Genomic DNA, 17,464 nt, shown 5'->3' on the forward strand with positions numbered 1-17,464 from the left:
CTCTCATCCTCTCACGAGTCACTATTATCTTTTGGAGGAAAAATACATAACAACCAAATCACTTTATATTCTCCACAAACTAATACAATTATATTGCTTAAGGATATTTCAATTTAGCAAAGCTCGTGCATGCTATTAACAATATGTAACGTCGTTATTTTAATAAAGTTTCCATAGTTCCCTCAATTGATGTACCACTGAACTATCTAGTTAATATGAGTATTAGTGTAAGTTAGCGACAGGTAGGTTCCATGTCATTTCAAAACCAAAAAAGTTTTATGGCACTAACTTTCAAAATAGGACGCTCTTATTCTTTTTAGTTTTCAATCACTTTGATGATTTGCAATTATTTTTATCCCCAAAAACACACAATGTTAGGGAATGACAATGGCAAAAAAATTAAACAACAAATCCATTGAGCAGCGCCGTCTGTGGGGATCGAACCCACGACCACGTGGTTAAAAGCCACGCGCTCTACCGCTGAGCTAAGACGGCTAATTTAGTATTATTAAAACTTCAGACTATATTTAATTTAAAATATTGAAAATAATTTAAGATTAAGATATATATTTAGTTGAAGATAATAGAAATATTTTTTAAATTAAAAAGATCTTAAGAATGCTAATATATAAATAAGTAAAAATGAGATTTTGATATAAGCATTAATTACTTTTTGGATTATCATGATATTAGTATGAAATATTTATTGATTTTGTTAATGATTAATTTTTAGTAGAAAATTTGGTTCATTATCTTTAATAGATCTCTCCATTCCACCATCATACTAATTAATATTTTTTTATTAATTCTCTAAATAAGTTTTTTTGGAAAATATTTTTCAAAAAAAAAAAAATACTTCTAGAAAGTACTTTTAAAAAAACAAAAAATACACTTACAAAAAGTTCTTTCCCAAAACATGTTTTAACACTCCCAAATTCCACAAGAGGTATTTAGGGAACAAATAAAAAATAATATTAAAAGACAAAAATATACTTTTAGTAAGACACTTCAAGAAAAAAAATATTTTTACTCTTTTCAAAATTATTTTCAAAAATATATTTTAAGAACTAGAAAACACAATTTCATAATGAGAATGATAAAAATATATTCTTTTAATAAATAGTTTATTGTAGCATGACACATATATACCTTTAAAAAATTAGAATTTAAAAATATTAAAATTAAAAGTGCAAAAGAATTTAATTTTAAAAATAATAAAGGTGAGGCAAAAATTATCTTAACTAATAGAGAGAAAAAGTCAAAAATAAAAAATAAAAAGAAGGTTATGAAGATTGAATAGAGAGAGATAAAATAACATAAGGAAATAGGTGAAGAAAGAAGATATATACAAAAGTATAATTTTTGGAAACAAAATTTATTTTACAAAAATAAATTTAAAATGTATTTAAAAAAATTGAAAAAAATTTGTGAAGGAAGAAGCATCTATTAGAAAGGGGCAGCGAAAAAAATTTAAGAGGAGAGTATATATAACATTTGTCATTAGTTATAAAGTTATTAATTGTCAAAAAAAAAATTTAAAAAAAGATTTGAATAATAATCAAATATATTTTATAAAATTTCCCAAAAATCTTATTCTTGAGAGTTGGAATGCCAAATTTCCAGTAATAAATATTAATTTCTTCCATGATATATTTCATTATGTGCAAGTTTAATTTTGAGAACTAAAGGTTTTTTTTTAATTTTTATTTTATTTACAATTTTGGTAAATTAAGGATTACAAAATTCATATATTTTTCTCTCATTGACACGTGTTTTTGATTTAGAAATTTTAGCGTATATTCTATTTTTTAAAACAAAAAAATATGTGACTCTTATAATATTTGTAAGAATAAAAATATTTTTTTTTTACAGAAATGAATAATAAGAATGAAATAATTTGAAGGACTAAAAAATTATTTGTTTATTTTTACAGAAAGTTTCAAAAATTCAAAAACTTGAGTTTGAATATAAGCTAAAACGGCTGATATAAAATGTTTGAGTGATATTAATTTGGATCTCGAAAAAAAAAGTCTCATATTTAAATTTTATAGATATAAACATAATTGGAATGATAAATGTTACGTACTGATTAATATGATGTATGTTGTGAATTGTGGGTTGATTGTGTAGATGTGATGAATTTGTATGATGTTGTTGTGTTGTTGAGATGATGAATGTTGAGAATGTTTTAAACATTTAAGCATGGTGTTGTTGAACAATATAAGACTATAGGAAGGATTGTTTTCAAGTTGCATATCCTATTGTGTATATATTATGTTGTGGTGCTCTGAAAATCTAATTTTGTTGAAAATCCTTCTTAGAATTTTGACCATTAAAAAGAATAGTTGAGTCTCCTCTTGTCAAATCATACATATATAAATTGACTAATTGAGTAAAATATAAAGTCGGGAACTTAATTCCTAATTGATTATTGAAAGAGCATAATATTTGGAAGAAAGTTGGCGAGTTAATCCTATTAGTTAAGCTAACTAATGTTGTGGTAGATTATATATATAGTTTTTTGTTATCTTAATGTGATAAATATATGGGTTGAATAATTTTTTAAATAGATCATAATATATTATATTACAACAATTTATTAATTTATTTAAATTTATTAAAATTCACTTAAAAATTCACTTTATCCATTAGTATTTTTTTTTATGAACATTCAATCTATTCATAAAAGTAATATTTTAAAAATTAAATAATTTTTATTTCTAAAATATTTTTATTTTACTCTCTTTTCTTTATAACTCATTATATTCTAATTTTTAAAAACTTTGCAAGATTTTTTTTTATATCAAAATAGTCTTTTAAAATTTCAATATGATAAAATATTATATATTATAATTCAATAAATTTTGAAAAGGAAGTGAATGGTGTAACAATCCGATAGGTTACTACATTTTACAACTTAGCACAAAGTAGTGGATAACATAAATTTAACTACTTAAGATTATTATGCAAATAATTCATAAATATTCATGCAATAATATATATGTATAGAAACTACTATATACAAGTTGTATCATGCAAACATTTCCTGTCCATATATATATAGAATCGTCCAAAACTATAAACATAACTACGACTCAATGCCCATCTTAGTCTTTTGTAACAACATATAGTACAATAACTTTACAATTTAACAACCTTTTCAACATACAACATAGTATACAAGTCATTCTCATATCCAACTTGATATATAGACTACACAACTTATCAATCACTTAGTAACAAAACAACAAAACTACACATTAATAATACCACACAACAACACAATGCGTTATTGATGAAGATTTTCGCAAACCTATCACTTGGCAAGTGAACCAAGTTTCGAAGTAGTATTTAAAGATCGTCCTCAGGGATTTGCGTGTTTAGTAATTCTCGCTCAAATGATTTAAAAGAGAATGAGTTTAAAAATTCAATTGAATGAAAACAGATTCAAACAACACAATAAAGTAAACGTAGTAAAGACAATGATTAAGAAACAATGATTGACTTAGATGCACTTGCTAACTCATAGATCTTCTTAAAATAAATGCAATTCTAATTTCATTATTTCCACGTTCATTAAATAATTCAACAAGATTCCTCAAGGTTGAATCCTAAAGTCATTAAGCTCAAAACATGATTCCTCAATGTTTTGAGTCTAACACTTCGCATTAAGAACAATAACTTGAACAATGTGACTAACCAAATCAAGTCTATTCCTAGAACAAGAGGTGATTAGGTGCAAGATTTAGTTCGGGTTTTCGAAAGCGTTTTCCAACTGGATTCAAAAGCCAAAAATCATACAACGGTTGATCAAGCCGATATAAGCGTTAAGCGAAGAATCATTACACAAATAATGAGATCAAAATGCATATATTTAAGAAGAAGAGAAGTTAGTAGTTACATCTAACCAATCCTTAAGAAGTTTAGCCACCCATGGCCATTACAGAATCAAAGAGTGAAAAGAAGAAATTACAAAGCAAAGGATGAAGAAATGGAGTTGATCTTCGTTCCCAAAGGATCCAGCTTCCAAGTCTCTGTTCTTCCTTCTTCACAAGCTTTTCCCCTCTTTTTCTCTGTTAAAATTCGTGCTCTGTATTATCTGTTTTTCCCTTTTATATTGGCTTCAAAACAAGACCAAAAAGTAACTTTTATTTCCACAGCTGCAGCTGCATATCCACGGCTATAGCTGTGGAGAGTCCTTCAGGGTGAAGAAACCTCCAAGGCTGCAGTTGTGGGTTCACAGCTATAGCTGTGACAACTCCTTCAATCTTAAGGAACTTCCAACGCTCAAGCGGTGAAGCCATAGCTATGGCTGTGAGTCTCTGGAGTTTTTATTGGGTCCTGGGTGCTTCCACGGCTTTAGCTGTGAGTCCACAGCTTTAGCTTCAACTCTTTGGAGCTTCAAAGTACATTTCAGATTTCCACAGCTATAGCTGCAGATCCACAGCTATAGCTCCAACTTTCTGGACCTCTATATTCTTCCCAGACTTCCACAGCTCGAGCTCCAGATCCACAGCTATGGCTGTGGATCTCTGCCTAGCCAAAAATCCTGCAAAAATTGAGGAAATTCCTTAAGATTGCTACTACTCCTCTACTCTTACAGTATAACTTAATTCTATAGATTAAAGGGGTGAAATAACATATATATATCTACAATTATACAAAAAGATTTCCAAAAGTTGAGTGCGAAACATACAAAAAAAGACACTCAACAGTTATCATACATTCTAATTAAGAGATCTCTTATAATACAGGTGAACAACAATGTCTTGATTACCATGCCCAAAGTCATTTCCCCATGCTTGACGTTAATGAAGCAAAAAGCCTCTAGATCATTCACGCCCAACGCCAATCCTGCTGCACTTAGCGTTATCTAGGCAAAGAGCCTTTGCTTTACACATTCTCGATGCTACACAAGTTGCGTACAGTGTCATCAAGGCAAGAAGCCACTAACTTGCTTATGTTTGGCGTCAGCCATCTTATGCTTAACGTCATCAAGTCAAAGAGTTCCTAGGGTAATCATGTCTAACACCCCTTAATCCACGTTTGGCATAATCAAGTTAGAGAGCTTCTATCTGACTCATATTTGACCCTATACCTATCCCGAGCTCGGCGTTAGTGAGATAAAGAGCCTTTGATCTACATCATATACAACGCCATGAAGTTGCACTCGACTTGGAGGTGATTTCTACACTTGGTATAATTGTGATCTTGCCCCAACCACATAAAATTAAACTCAGTCCCAAACCAACATGCAACTTACAAAAATACATGTATGCATCACCAACAACTCAAATTCGCCAAGAAGAGTAATATGCAACCACAAAATGTTACAATCCATTAATTTTCTTCTCATTCTATTCAATAACAACAAACACCAACATCTCATTTTTACTTTTCAAATTCAACAATCAAAGTTATCAATGAGCAAAAACAATTAAAAATTAGAACATACAACTCAACAAATTTACTTTATAAACTTTCCTTACCTCAAATCACTAAAAAAGAGGAAGGAAGATGAATGACAAAGAATGCTACTTCAAGCCCTCGCTGAACCACGATTTCGACTCTTGATCCTCAACACTCAGATACAAATCTTGAATCTAATACCACCACTCAATTATAGGGAAGGATTTAAGTGCTCATGTGGAATTAAAAGAAGAAAGGAATTTCTCTTTTTTAAGAGTGAATTTAATATGAAGTTTAAGTCTTAAGAAAATCTTATATCCATTTTTCTAAACTTTGTCAACTATAACTTCAACTCAAAATAGCTCTTAAACAAGTAAATTTGATCATAAGAACTCTTCACTCCTTAGAGTTTTAAAGCAATAAAACAATAATTTACACAAATCATTTACTTAAAGAAAAATTAAATAAACAACAATATAATTCACAGTGTTGTAGATGGATCCATAAAAATAAATGTATAAATTGAATCCAGTCTATTAGTTATTTTTATTGTAATGAATTGATTAGATGAATTTACTTTTTGATAAATCAAATGAATAATGAATAAATAAGTTCAAATGTCATTCTTAGTTATCTTTGTTTTTTTTTAAAATCATTTTATTTTTAAATCCTTGAATAATAATATAAATATAACAATTATTCTTTTCTACTTATTTTAGTAATTATATTCTTTTTGTTTTCTACAAACATGTTATCAAAACTCTCACAACTCACATAAGTTAATATTACATGAAACCATTCAAATCTGCCTACAGTTGTTAACTCACTACTATTTAATTATAATTATTTTTTATTTTAAAATAAAATTCCCAGAAACACGAAATATCTCTTTTGCACGATATAAAAAATCTAAATGGAATTTAAACCATATATAAAGTTATAGCAACCATTGCAACATGATCAATGACCAGCCATGCATTTCTTGACACACAATATTTGGACTTATTCTTTAGTGCACTCATCAGATATATAATATTCCACCTACTGAAGCAAGCCATATATATACTAACACAAGCACAATACCAAAACACATTTATTAGAAAACCATATATAATAATCACTCGGTTTATTTATGCCTTTGAACAAATAAATAATATATATTGCCAAAAAAGCCACCAATAAATCCATAAAAAAATGGACACTATTATATACATCTCAATATCAATCATCACATATCCTGATCGGTATCTTCCACCGGAGTTGTTGTACGGCCCCTCCGTCTAGATTGCCGGCGGTGGCTGCCGCCAAATCTCAACCGTCCGGTCTCCTTAAACCTTTGTTTCTCCGAAGGCACAATAACACATTCGGGTGGTGGCACGGTGTATCTTAACGTATCATAGCAATATGAGTAGTACATGTAACGCTGGCGGAACCGTCGCATGGCGAGGCGGCGCAAGGGGGTCACGGTGGCGTAGTCTTGCGCTTCGAGGTCGGCGTGTTGGCCGGAGCAAGCCTCGTCGCCGGAGATCTCTTGGATGGGATCGGCGGAGCAACCCTTTAGGACTAGGTCCTTAAATTCGGTCACAAAAGGTGCATACTTATAGTTAACTTTGTATTTTCCACCGGATGTGGCCCAATTCGAGGCATCCCATATGGTAGCATACAATGACATTGGCTTGGATGGGTAGTCACCTCCCATTTCCTCACTTCGTAATATTTCTCTAATTGGAACTTCATCAATGTAAAATCTGCAATAATTCAAACATAGTGATGATCAATTGACATAATTAGACATAGCTATGATGAGATTAAAAAAGTAAAGAAAAGGGTAGGTAGATACTAGTTTATTAGCAGAAAGTATATATTCTTCCGTGAAATAAAAAAGAATTGCCAGCCACATTAGTGTTCAATTAGGTGGAATTATGGGGACGGGGTTTGGCAAATGGTATAGGAATCTATGAGCTTGCTTTAGTTCGGTAATCTAACACCAAAATAAGGACATGTATTGCACAGATTAAAAAAATAATGATCACATGTTTCATTATAGTGAATGAACTAATTCTTCGCCATCCAAGTTTTACTTACACGCCATCGGATTTGGACCAACAGCAATACCCTTCCATGGTTTACAATTTTAAAGAGGACGAGATTTTTCTATGGGAGATATTTCAGTAAAATTCTAGAAGGGCAAGATTGATAAATTATAATTATTATGTAGAAAGAAATTAATTAGGAAAATAAATGCATTTTTGCCCACCCCACAAAATAGCTAGATAGGCTTGGGAGAATCAATTCGAAGGTTTGGCAACCCCATTATAACGAGAAGGACCGTGATGGATACGTATGACTTAAAACAAAAGAGTTGTATCACAATTATTAAAAAATACACGTAAAGTATAAGGATAAGCACAAATTTAAGGGAGGAAAACTAGTCGATATTTGTTTAATTTATCATCATGACCATGTATATAGAAAATAAAAGGAAGCAAATGAAACAAAATTGAAGTTGGCGATGATTGTGGGCCTATCATACATACCTGTCTAAAACGGGGAAAATAATCATTCAATTCGAAAGCCACACTAGCCTCTAAAACCATCCTTTTAGTAATGAAAACTATATGCTTTCGATCCTATTGCTAGCTCACACAACCAAACCAAACCCAACGCATCATCCCACACGCAAACACTTTCCTCCCTCACGCTAAGTCAAACAAAACCAATTATTCAATGGCACAAACACGCCACGTTAAAGCTAAATCCGAACCCATGCCACAAAAGTGTTCCAACCACAAGCACAAAGATACCAACGCATAAACACATGAACATAAACCCTTACATGACGTTCGTGGCAGTCCAAAGGATGCTGTATCTGTGGTATTCTTTGGTTGGATCAAACCACAAACGGTAACGTTCCTCACGCCCACGGTTCGTGCTTCCGTTGCCGTACAAGTTCGTCTGAAACCGCCACGGTTTTCCGGCGATGTTTCCTAAGAATTCAAAGTCCAACTCGTCGTGGGCCTTCTCGAATACGTCACCGTTTGATGTCTGTACCAAAGTAAAATATTCAACCATATATATATCCGATTAATAACCATTAAACTCGCCAAATTATTACATACGTAATTCATTAGGATCCTCACTAGATATACATAATACCGTTATGTATTTCAATTTTTAATTAAAAAAAATTTCAACAGCGTTTTGCATGATGGACTTCGCTATGTAATAATTTCTCACGAAACTAATCACTGGTAGTTCGCCGTTTGAACAGTTCTTTAATTTTTCTTTTTTCTCTTTGAAAATTTAACGTAAATTAAATGGCGTACGCCGACCTTGAATCTGTATTTGACTTCGCTACAAGTTCGGTTTTTTCTTCAGCAAATTAAAGGGAAGTTTGACTAATATTTAGTAAAAACGCGTGTTTTACTGATCATACAAAATTAAAAAAGATAAAGAAACTAGGGAAGGGAGGAAAGAATTCCATGAAGGAGAAGAAGCATAAAATATAAATCCAGAATTCCTTCAGAAAATCATTACTATACAAAAATAAAGAATTAATGACAAAATTTAGTGACTATTTATACACTTACTCAAAATTATCACTTTCGTCACTAATTTTAAATAAATATTGATGTCTAGCAAAATTTTCTTCTCAATTTGGTTCAAGAAAAGAATATATTTTGTTTACTTACATAAAAGGCGACGCAAATTCCAGCAGTATAATTGGATGGCAACTTGATTTTGGCGCTGAAGAATCCATACTGGTACATACTAGAGGAAATGAAACCAGAACCTATAATATTTATCAGATAATTAAAAATGTTTAGAACACACAAAAAAGAAATTAGAAACTTAATTAAGTTTTGATCACACGTATGATTTTGCATATGAAGACGTGTTCGTGAATTTACCAGTGAAGCGATCGAGGAGGAGTTTAACGGCGTTGCCATCGTCGGAGCGAACAACGTTGGCATCTCCGAAGAGCGGAGAATAGGCGTCGTTGAAGGGTATGGTGGCGAGGTCGAAGGCTGCGTTGGCGAAAGTGAAGAGAAGAAGAGAAAGTGGTAATAGAATAGAAAGTTTGGGTAGTGTCCCAAAACAACGTAAGCTATGATCCATAATAATTTTAATTTTGTTTTTCTGTTTCTCTGATGTTGTTCTCTTTCTCTCTCCACCCCTTAGTTTTCGCTCTTCACTCTATTTATACAATCAAAATCATGATATAGATTGCTCTTTGATTTCCTTATTCTAATTTTCCTCTTTTCTGTACACAATTGCCCCTGCTTGGCTGAGGATTTTACCAACCATGTCACCTTCTATATGTTGCATTTTCATTGCTCCACGGGACGGATATATAAAGAAACATAGTTTAATACATTTAATTTTTATTATTTTATATAAAATATACTGAAACATTTTTAATCTCATTAATTATTGACAGTGTTAATATTTTATATTGTGTTTAAGTTTTATGTTAATATTTTTTTCTTGCTTTTGGGAGAATATGTGCTTATCGTTAAGTTGATGCTATCATAATTGGAATGAAGAAATATTTTATTTTTTGGGGGTAAGATGCTATTTCGAGAACCTGTTAAACTATGTTGGAGTGGCGACGAATTTGTGATAAGGATTAATAATTTGTAGGGTTGAATGTAGCATAATAGAGGAAGGTTTCATTAACGAGTTGAATTAAGCAATACAATTATCTAGCATAATGATGCCCCCAATACGAATTTAATTAATTTTTTTAACAGACTAAGCATTTCCACCTTATGCATGAGGTGTTGTTGGTTACATTTCACATCTTTGATGCCACTATATTTGACAAAATAATTGAACCCCGGGCCATAACAACTATGAAAAGAAAAAACCCTAGTGGAGGGTGATGGCTTATGACCTCCACACGTGTACTACAAAGTGGCGAAGCGTCTTATCTAGCTTAATTTTAAAGATTATTGTATCTTTCCTCCTAAGTTTTCTAAAATAATCATGCATGGTTCTGGTCAAACTGCAAAATGCTCAGTGATTGGTTTTCTAGGTTTTATATCCACGTGGATACTTAATGCTAAAAAGATTATATTACTAAAAGTTTATTCCTCCCCCTTAAGGCTAACAAATGATTTTATTCAGGGTAAAAAATATTTAAAATGAAATAAAAATAACGAGTTATATTAAATTGGAATTCTCTAAAAAATTATGTGAAGTAAGAGAAAGCCATTGTTAAATCATTATTTATCACTACATAAAAAATTGCGCATAATTTGTAACTCATGTTTCACAATTATAAGGGGAAACATGTTACAAAACAAACATTATATGTTTAAATAACATGGGTATTTAATTTCCTTTGTGGATAGCATACTATGCGTTAGAATATGCCAAGCTTGTGACTTGTGAGATGAATATATTGCCAGCTCAGTCACAAAAGTGCGACCAAAGAGAAACAAGTTGGAGAATATGAAAAATGACAATTATTTGAGATTTTTTTATATGATAAAATTAGAGGTATTTTGTTTAGATTAAGGAAGCTAATTAATTAGGGTAAAACATGTGACATTAGGGGGGCATTATCGTCCTCTGAAAAGGTGAAGCCAAGCTAACAGCGTGGATTGAACAGAAGCCGTGTGTGAACACGGTTCGTAATTTGAGGGAAAAGGTGTGGCCATTTTGGTAAAATACTTTCCTTGTTTTTCTTTTTTTGGTTACAGTTTCCTTGTTTAAAATGAAAAAAATACACGTCCGAATAAATTTGAGTGCTACAAACAGAGAGAAAATCAAGTAAATGTGGAATAAAATGATATATATTATCACTCAATTTTAAATAAGTGATAAGAGGTGATAAAAAAGAAAATAAATAAATAAATAACCAACAGAAATGGAGAAATATAAATATATAGATATAATTACTCAACCATATTCCTTTGTTTTGTTGACTGATTTCTGCTGTTGAAAAAAACATTAATCCCAACTATTTTTCATGTCAATCACGAATCAAATGAAGGGAAAGAACTATTCACAGAAGGGGCTGGGGATAGAAATACAACGCTCTGCAAACTGTACCCTTGGATTTGGTTAAAGAGATCAAATTCATAGTATGACGTGTTTGACAAATTATGAACAATTATTTTTCACACCTTTTGCTATATATATGATAACAAAAATTTTGCACTAATTGATTTTTTTACATAAATATTTAAGAAATATCTTAATATTTTACTATCATGCATGGCATGCAAATCGAAAAATCCTTATGTTCATTTAATTTAATTTTTCCAATTGATTAAATTTCCATTGAATTCGTGCAAAAATCAGATAACAAGAAGAGGGGAAAAAAAGAGAGAAGAGAATTATAGATATAGGTTATTATGTTTAGATAATTTTTTCAATAACTATTTATAAGAGAAAGAAATTAAAAAGGTGAAATGAATTGTACTTCTTTGATATATTAAAATGTTGGAATTTTATATTTCAATAAGTAACATATATATCTAATAATATTATAAAAATAATTATATTAATTATTTATTATTAGTGAACTTTATTTTATATTGTTAAATTAAGTGAGTTCTTTAGATTACTAGATACGATTATATGAATTAAAATTAACAAATGTCATTGAATCGATTGTTTATTAGAAGATAATGAGATTTCTTTTAGATTAACACACTGTAAAAAAAGTTATGGTTCTCAATGTATTGAATCGTAGAAAGTTCATACTTCTTTCTCTCTATATCGAAAAAGAGTCCCACCAAAAAAATTCTAAAGATTCAATAAGAATTATAGAGTTATTGACTCTCTAATTGTGTTCACAATCAAATGTTATAAGAATGTCGTAATATATGTTGAAAAGTACTTAGATCAAGAACAAATAATGAGTTACATATTTATCTTATATATATATAGAAGATATAGATATAGATATATAATCTTTTATTGTTTTTGTACAAAAAATTAAAATTAAAATTTTAAATATAAAATCAATAACTTATACATTTCTTTTGTTACAAAATTCACTACTAGAATTTCTCTTATTACATGCAACTTTTCCTGCGAATTTTTTATAAAAATTTGCAGGAAACGTTGTTCCTGCAAATTTTTCTGCGAAATTTTATTCGCAGGTAATACCTTCGTGGATAATATATTTTTGCGAATTTTAAAATTCGTAGGAAATTTTCCTGCGAAATTTCCTGCGAAAAAAATTCGCAGGAAAGTTTCCTGCAAAAAAAAATTTGCAGGAAATTTTCCTGCAAAAAAAAATTCGCAGGAAAATTCGCAAGAAACTTTCCTACGAATTTTTTCGCAAGAAATTCTGCAGGAATATTTTTTACGAAAAAATTAAAAAAATTTATTATAAATTCTATATTTTAAGAATTCATAATCTTTTATTTTCATGCCTCATACATAATCTTTTAAATTCTAAGATTGTAGATTACAAGTCTAACACTCAACCATACAATTCTACTTGTAAGGTAAGTGTTATTCCAACTTATATACTCTTTAATTGTTTTATTTTCAATCGATGTGGGACTTGAAGATTTTTTAAAATATTAATCTTATTAATTTAAATATATTTTTTATTTTTCCTGCGAATTAAAATTTGCAAGAAAATCCGTAGGAAAAGTTACCTGCAAAATTTTTCTACCATTTAGTAAACATTACTTGCAAATTTATTTTTGCAAGAAAATATGCAAGAAACAAAATAAAATTCTTATAATATTTTCTGCAAATTTTTACCATGAAATTTTTTTTTCCATAATTATTAAAATTGTAGCAAAATTTGTAAGAAATATCTGTAAATTATTTTTTGTAGGAAAATTCGCAAAAAATTTCTGCGAATATTTTTTTGTAGGAAAATTCGCAAAAAATTTTCTGCAAATATTTTTTTGCAGAAAAATTCGCAAAAATTTTCTGCAAATATTTTTTTGCAAGAAAATTTGCAAAAAAATAACACTTTTCTAGTAGTGATTAATTTATAATTAATTAAAATAATATTTTAAAGAAGTTAAATAATAAAACTTTTGGAAAAATTAAAATACATCATAAGTTTATTTTAGTTTATGAAATAAGTTTACTTTATTTTACTTTCTTTTCTTTTCGTATGTGTATATATTAAAAATTTATTGAAACATAATCACAACATTTTACTTTACTAATATGCTCATTTTGATGTATAAAAAATCCATGTGTGAGTTGAGAGGGTCTTTGGTAAAGGTTTAGCTTACCATGAAGGGAAGCAATATATAAGGTCTCTATTGATAATTAAGTCTCATAAACTCATTTTTCTAGATTCTAGAGAGAAGTAACCTGAGCTCATGAATTTTCTTTTTCTCCCAAAACCTTCTCTTTATTGGAGAATCCTTTCCTCAGGATTGCTAATTTATTTGTATGATGTGATTCAGGTTCTGAGAGTTTTGAATCTTAGTTTAAAGTTGTATGGGGTCATTTGGAGAACTCGAGTTCCTTTTTCTTTTTCTCTTCCTCAATTCTTCTTTTGTGTGATTGGATTTGAGGTAAGGGAAGTTAAAAAGTGTTTTAATGAATGGTTTAGTTGAATGCATTGAATGGATTGTGAATTGCATGCGTTTACGTGTTGAAACTGCATGAATTTGGGGTCGATTATGTTGAACTTGAGTGGTTGGGTACATGGAGGTGGGATTGGTGATTTTTTTTACTTGTGGTTGCATGTGTTCTTTTAGCTTGATTTTGAGTCTTATATGATGTGTGTGAGTTGTTGGATGCAATGCATATGTTCGATTTCTTGTATTTTAGTTGAATAAGGCAATTTTTGTGATATGCACTATGCAAAAATCACAATCATGTTGAGTGCGCCTTCATGGCGTTGGGCATAGTTTCAACTAGGAATCTCTATCTCGTTCACGCTAAGCGTAGGATCAATGACATTGGATGTAAGGAGAGAGACTCGTCTTGGATTGGGATGGCATCAGGTGTGGTTTGGATGACATTGAGTGTGTGAACATAGAAAATTCTCTAACTTGGTGAAACTAGGCCCTAGTTTGGTGACACCAAGCATGATCAAGGTAGAGCTATCCTTGTTTGGATGATATCGAACACCACTAAGGTGATGTCGAACATGAGTCAAGTAGAATCTCTCCACTTGATATGAGGTCGGGCATGTGTTTGGTCATGCTAGGCATGAGCTCCCAAGGGGTCTCCACCTTAGTCACGCCAAGTGCTGCTTGAATGGTGTTAGGTGTGAGTGAGGTAGAAAGTTCTTTACTTCGATGGCGCCGTGCACGAGACATGTTGCATTGGGCATGAGATACCTAGATGATGTTTATGTTTTGGAATGTTGCATGATGAACAATGAGTAGATGTAAGAGTTCTGTTGCATGTTGTATGAAGTATGAAGACTGTAGTTTTATATAAGTTGATTGCATATGACATATATAGATGTTTGTATAGTGTTGGATGATGATGAGCATATGTATGTTGTATATATGTATAATGTTATTGATCTCTATATGTATTGACTTGATGTGATATATACAAATGATGTATGGTGAGGTGTGGATGCTGAGAATGCGGCATGACATTAAGGCATGTTGGCTAACTAAGGATTTGAGGAGAGAAAATTGTTTTTGAAAATTAAAGATTCCACATAAGGAATCTTAGAGTGGTGCTTGGGTAGTCCACTGTTGGAAAACTCTCATTGAGTATATGTGTCTCTTGGAGTGGGTTTTGAGGTGTGTTGAAGTTTCTTATAGGTCCTTAGTTAGTGGTTGAATAAGGTAGGAGGTTGCCAAGTACCTAGAAAGGTTGTGTAGTTCTTTGAGAATTATCAGTGGGTGAATTTCATATGTGACTTGATAATGCATGTCAAGATCTTGGTAATCCTATACCCAACTATATTATTCCTAATGGTGGAACTAGACTTTCCTAGTGTTAGTGACAAAATCTAAGAAACTAGAAGAAGGATTGTTATCCCATTTTGTTGTGATTGAGTTGACGCTTTAGGTATGAAAATGATTAGGTTGGTTTGGTATGATGGAGTTACTTAGACTATTCATGTTGTTAGGAGATCTCTATAAGTGAATACATGTCGGTGCATCATTTGAAGTGTATGTATATGATGTATGTTGTGGTGTGTTCATATGAATTGTTGGATGTCTTGTGTGACATGGTTTGGATGTAATATATGTTGGCTTTGGAGTGTTTAGTTTTCATATATGATTGTGGTATGGAATTGTATGACATACAATTGTTTTCTATGCCTACATGTTTTCAAATTCTAGTTTACCCTTTTATTTTCGTGTAATTTGGACTATAATGACCATGCATTATATAAGAGCAAATCAAGACTAGGTTGGAGGTGTAGTTGCTGTCAAGTGGACCCATTTGTTGGTGTCAATGCTACTTCGTGTAACTTGTGTAGGTGTGTGTTGATTTTCCGAGCAAGCGCACCCAAGTCTCTGTAATATAGTAAAAAAGTTGTCGATCCTCAGGGACATGTGAAGTAGATTTTGATTTCTACTATACTAATTGTTAGTTGTAAATTCAAAGCTTGAATGATCACACATGTTAAATATTTGAAGTGAGCGGTAAATTAAACTAAGTAACCAAAATCAAGTTAAATTTAAGAAAAACAGATATGAGAAACAGTTGGGATTAGATTTCATCAATCTCCCTCCTATGCATTCCTATTGATTCTTTCAAATGATTCCATTACTCATTGCCATTGAGTTCTCTTTATCCATTCAGACCCAATTCCTTGGTATAAGAAATTCTAAGATATTTGACTCAATGAATGATTCCTCATTTCATTCAGTTAAATATCCTGCATTAAGAATCAGAACTTGTTGCAACTATCAATTTCAAAACCATCCTTGGCTTTCAAAACTAATAGGTGATTTGTTTCGAGTCTAAATTCAGAAAACATTTTCTAACCAGATTCTAAATCCAAGATCAAAGATAAATGATCAGTTTATCAAAGCATTAAGAACAGAATACAAATTACTGACACTGGGTAATAGATGTAATATATATATATATATATATATATGAATCAAAAGGAAATACAAAGGAGTTCAATGATTACATTAATCCCAACCCTAGAGCTTTAGCTCTCCATAGAAGAAGAAAGCACAAATTAACAAGAGGAAAGGTAGAAGAAAAAGATCATCTGAAGAACCGCGTTCCCACGAGCTCCAAGGTGCTCTGTTTTCTTTCTCGTCTCTGTTCTTCTCTCGTGCAACTTGTGATATCTGTTTTCTCTCTCCTCTACCCTTTTATAGGTGCTGGAATTAAAACAGAGTAGGCAGGAAAGAGAAGAAACCGCTCAGCGCCTTGAAACGGCTGAGCAGTTTGGAGAATTCTTCAACATGAAGTAATCTGAAGGGCTGAGCCCCTCAAATCCGTTGAGCGCCTGAGATGATTCTTCACCATTAAGCAAGCAAAAGGGTTGGGTACTTCAGATCCGCTGAGCGCCTAGGAGGTAGAGAGCACTCATTCTTCTAGGGTCAAAACCGCTCAGCGCTTGGGAGTGGCTGAGTGCCTCTCCTTTGGTGCACTTGTTAAGCTCTCTGGCTTGAAAGCGCTCAGCCTTTTGAAGGGCTGAGCCATTTTCCTCCAGACTTCAAAACCTACAAAATAAGCACAAAATCTGATCAAAAGACTCATCACTTCCTGTAAATACGTAAATTAAGACTCCCTAATCGATTCTAAGTATATTGGCCAAAATTATATCAATATGTACAAAAATGTGCTAGATAAGTATCTCAAATTTATATTTCATCAGACTAGTTAGACACTTATCAGTGTGCTTGACTGACTCTAGAATATATAATTTACCTTTGGGATCATTGTATATACATGTATATGATTTCTATCGATATGATGGTGACACTTTTATATTCATATTTTATATATGTCATATATCTGTTAGTTAAACTTTTATAATTCTAATAGACTAATTTTCACTGCTAGTAGTGATAGTGTAGTTACTATGACAGGTTGTTACATATATAGTTAAACAAAATTTTAGAATGACTTTGAATGAAATTCAACAATATATATTGTATATCATTATAGTTTAAAA

At 31.3% G+C, this 17,464-nt stretch overlaps 1 protein-coding gene and 1 non-coding gene across 2 annotated transcripts; both read right to left on the reverse strand.

Annotated features, from left to right (window-relative positions):
• Positions 1 to 423: 423 nt before the first annotated feature.
• TRNAK-UUU (transfer RNA lysine (anticodon UUU)) lies at positions 424 to 495 on the reverse strand. Its single transcript has one exon. It is a non-coding gene; the product is annotated as a tRNA-Lys (tRNA).
• A 5,977-nt stretch (positions 496 to 6,472) lies between these two features.
• On the reverse strand, positions 6,473 to 9,603 carry XTH30 (xyloglucan endotransglucosylase/hydrolase 30). Its single transcript, XM_020362580.3, has 4 exons — positions 9,321 to 9,603; positions 9,102 to 9,202; positions 8,246 to 8,454; positions 6,473 to 7,157 (listed from the first exon to the last, which is right to left on the reverse strand). The coding sequence occupies exons 1-4, from the start codon at positions 9,526 to 9,528 to the stop codon at positions 6,638 to 6,640; spliced, it is 1,038 nt and encodes a 345-aa protein (XP_020218169.1). The 5' UTR covers positions 9,529 to 9,603; the 3' UTR covers positions 6,473 to 6,637.
• Between the last annotated feature and the right edge of the window lie 7,861 nt (positions 9,604 to 17,464).

The sequence above is a fragment of the Cajanus cajan genome, chromosome 11 (genome assembly GCF_000230855.2).
Source record: "Cajanus cajan strain Asha chromosome 11, NIPB_CcT2T_4, whole genome shotgun sequence".
Lineage (NCBI taxonomy): Eukaryota > Viridiplantae > Streptophyta > Magnoliopsida > Fabales > Fabaceae > Cajanus > Cajanus cajan.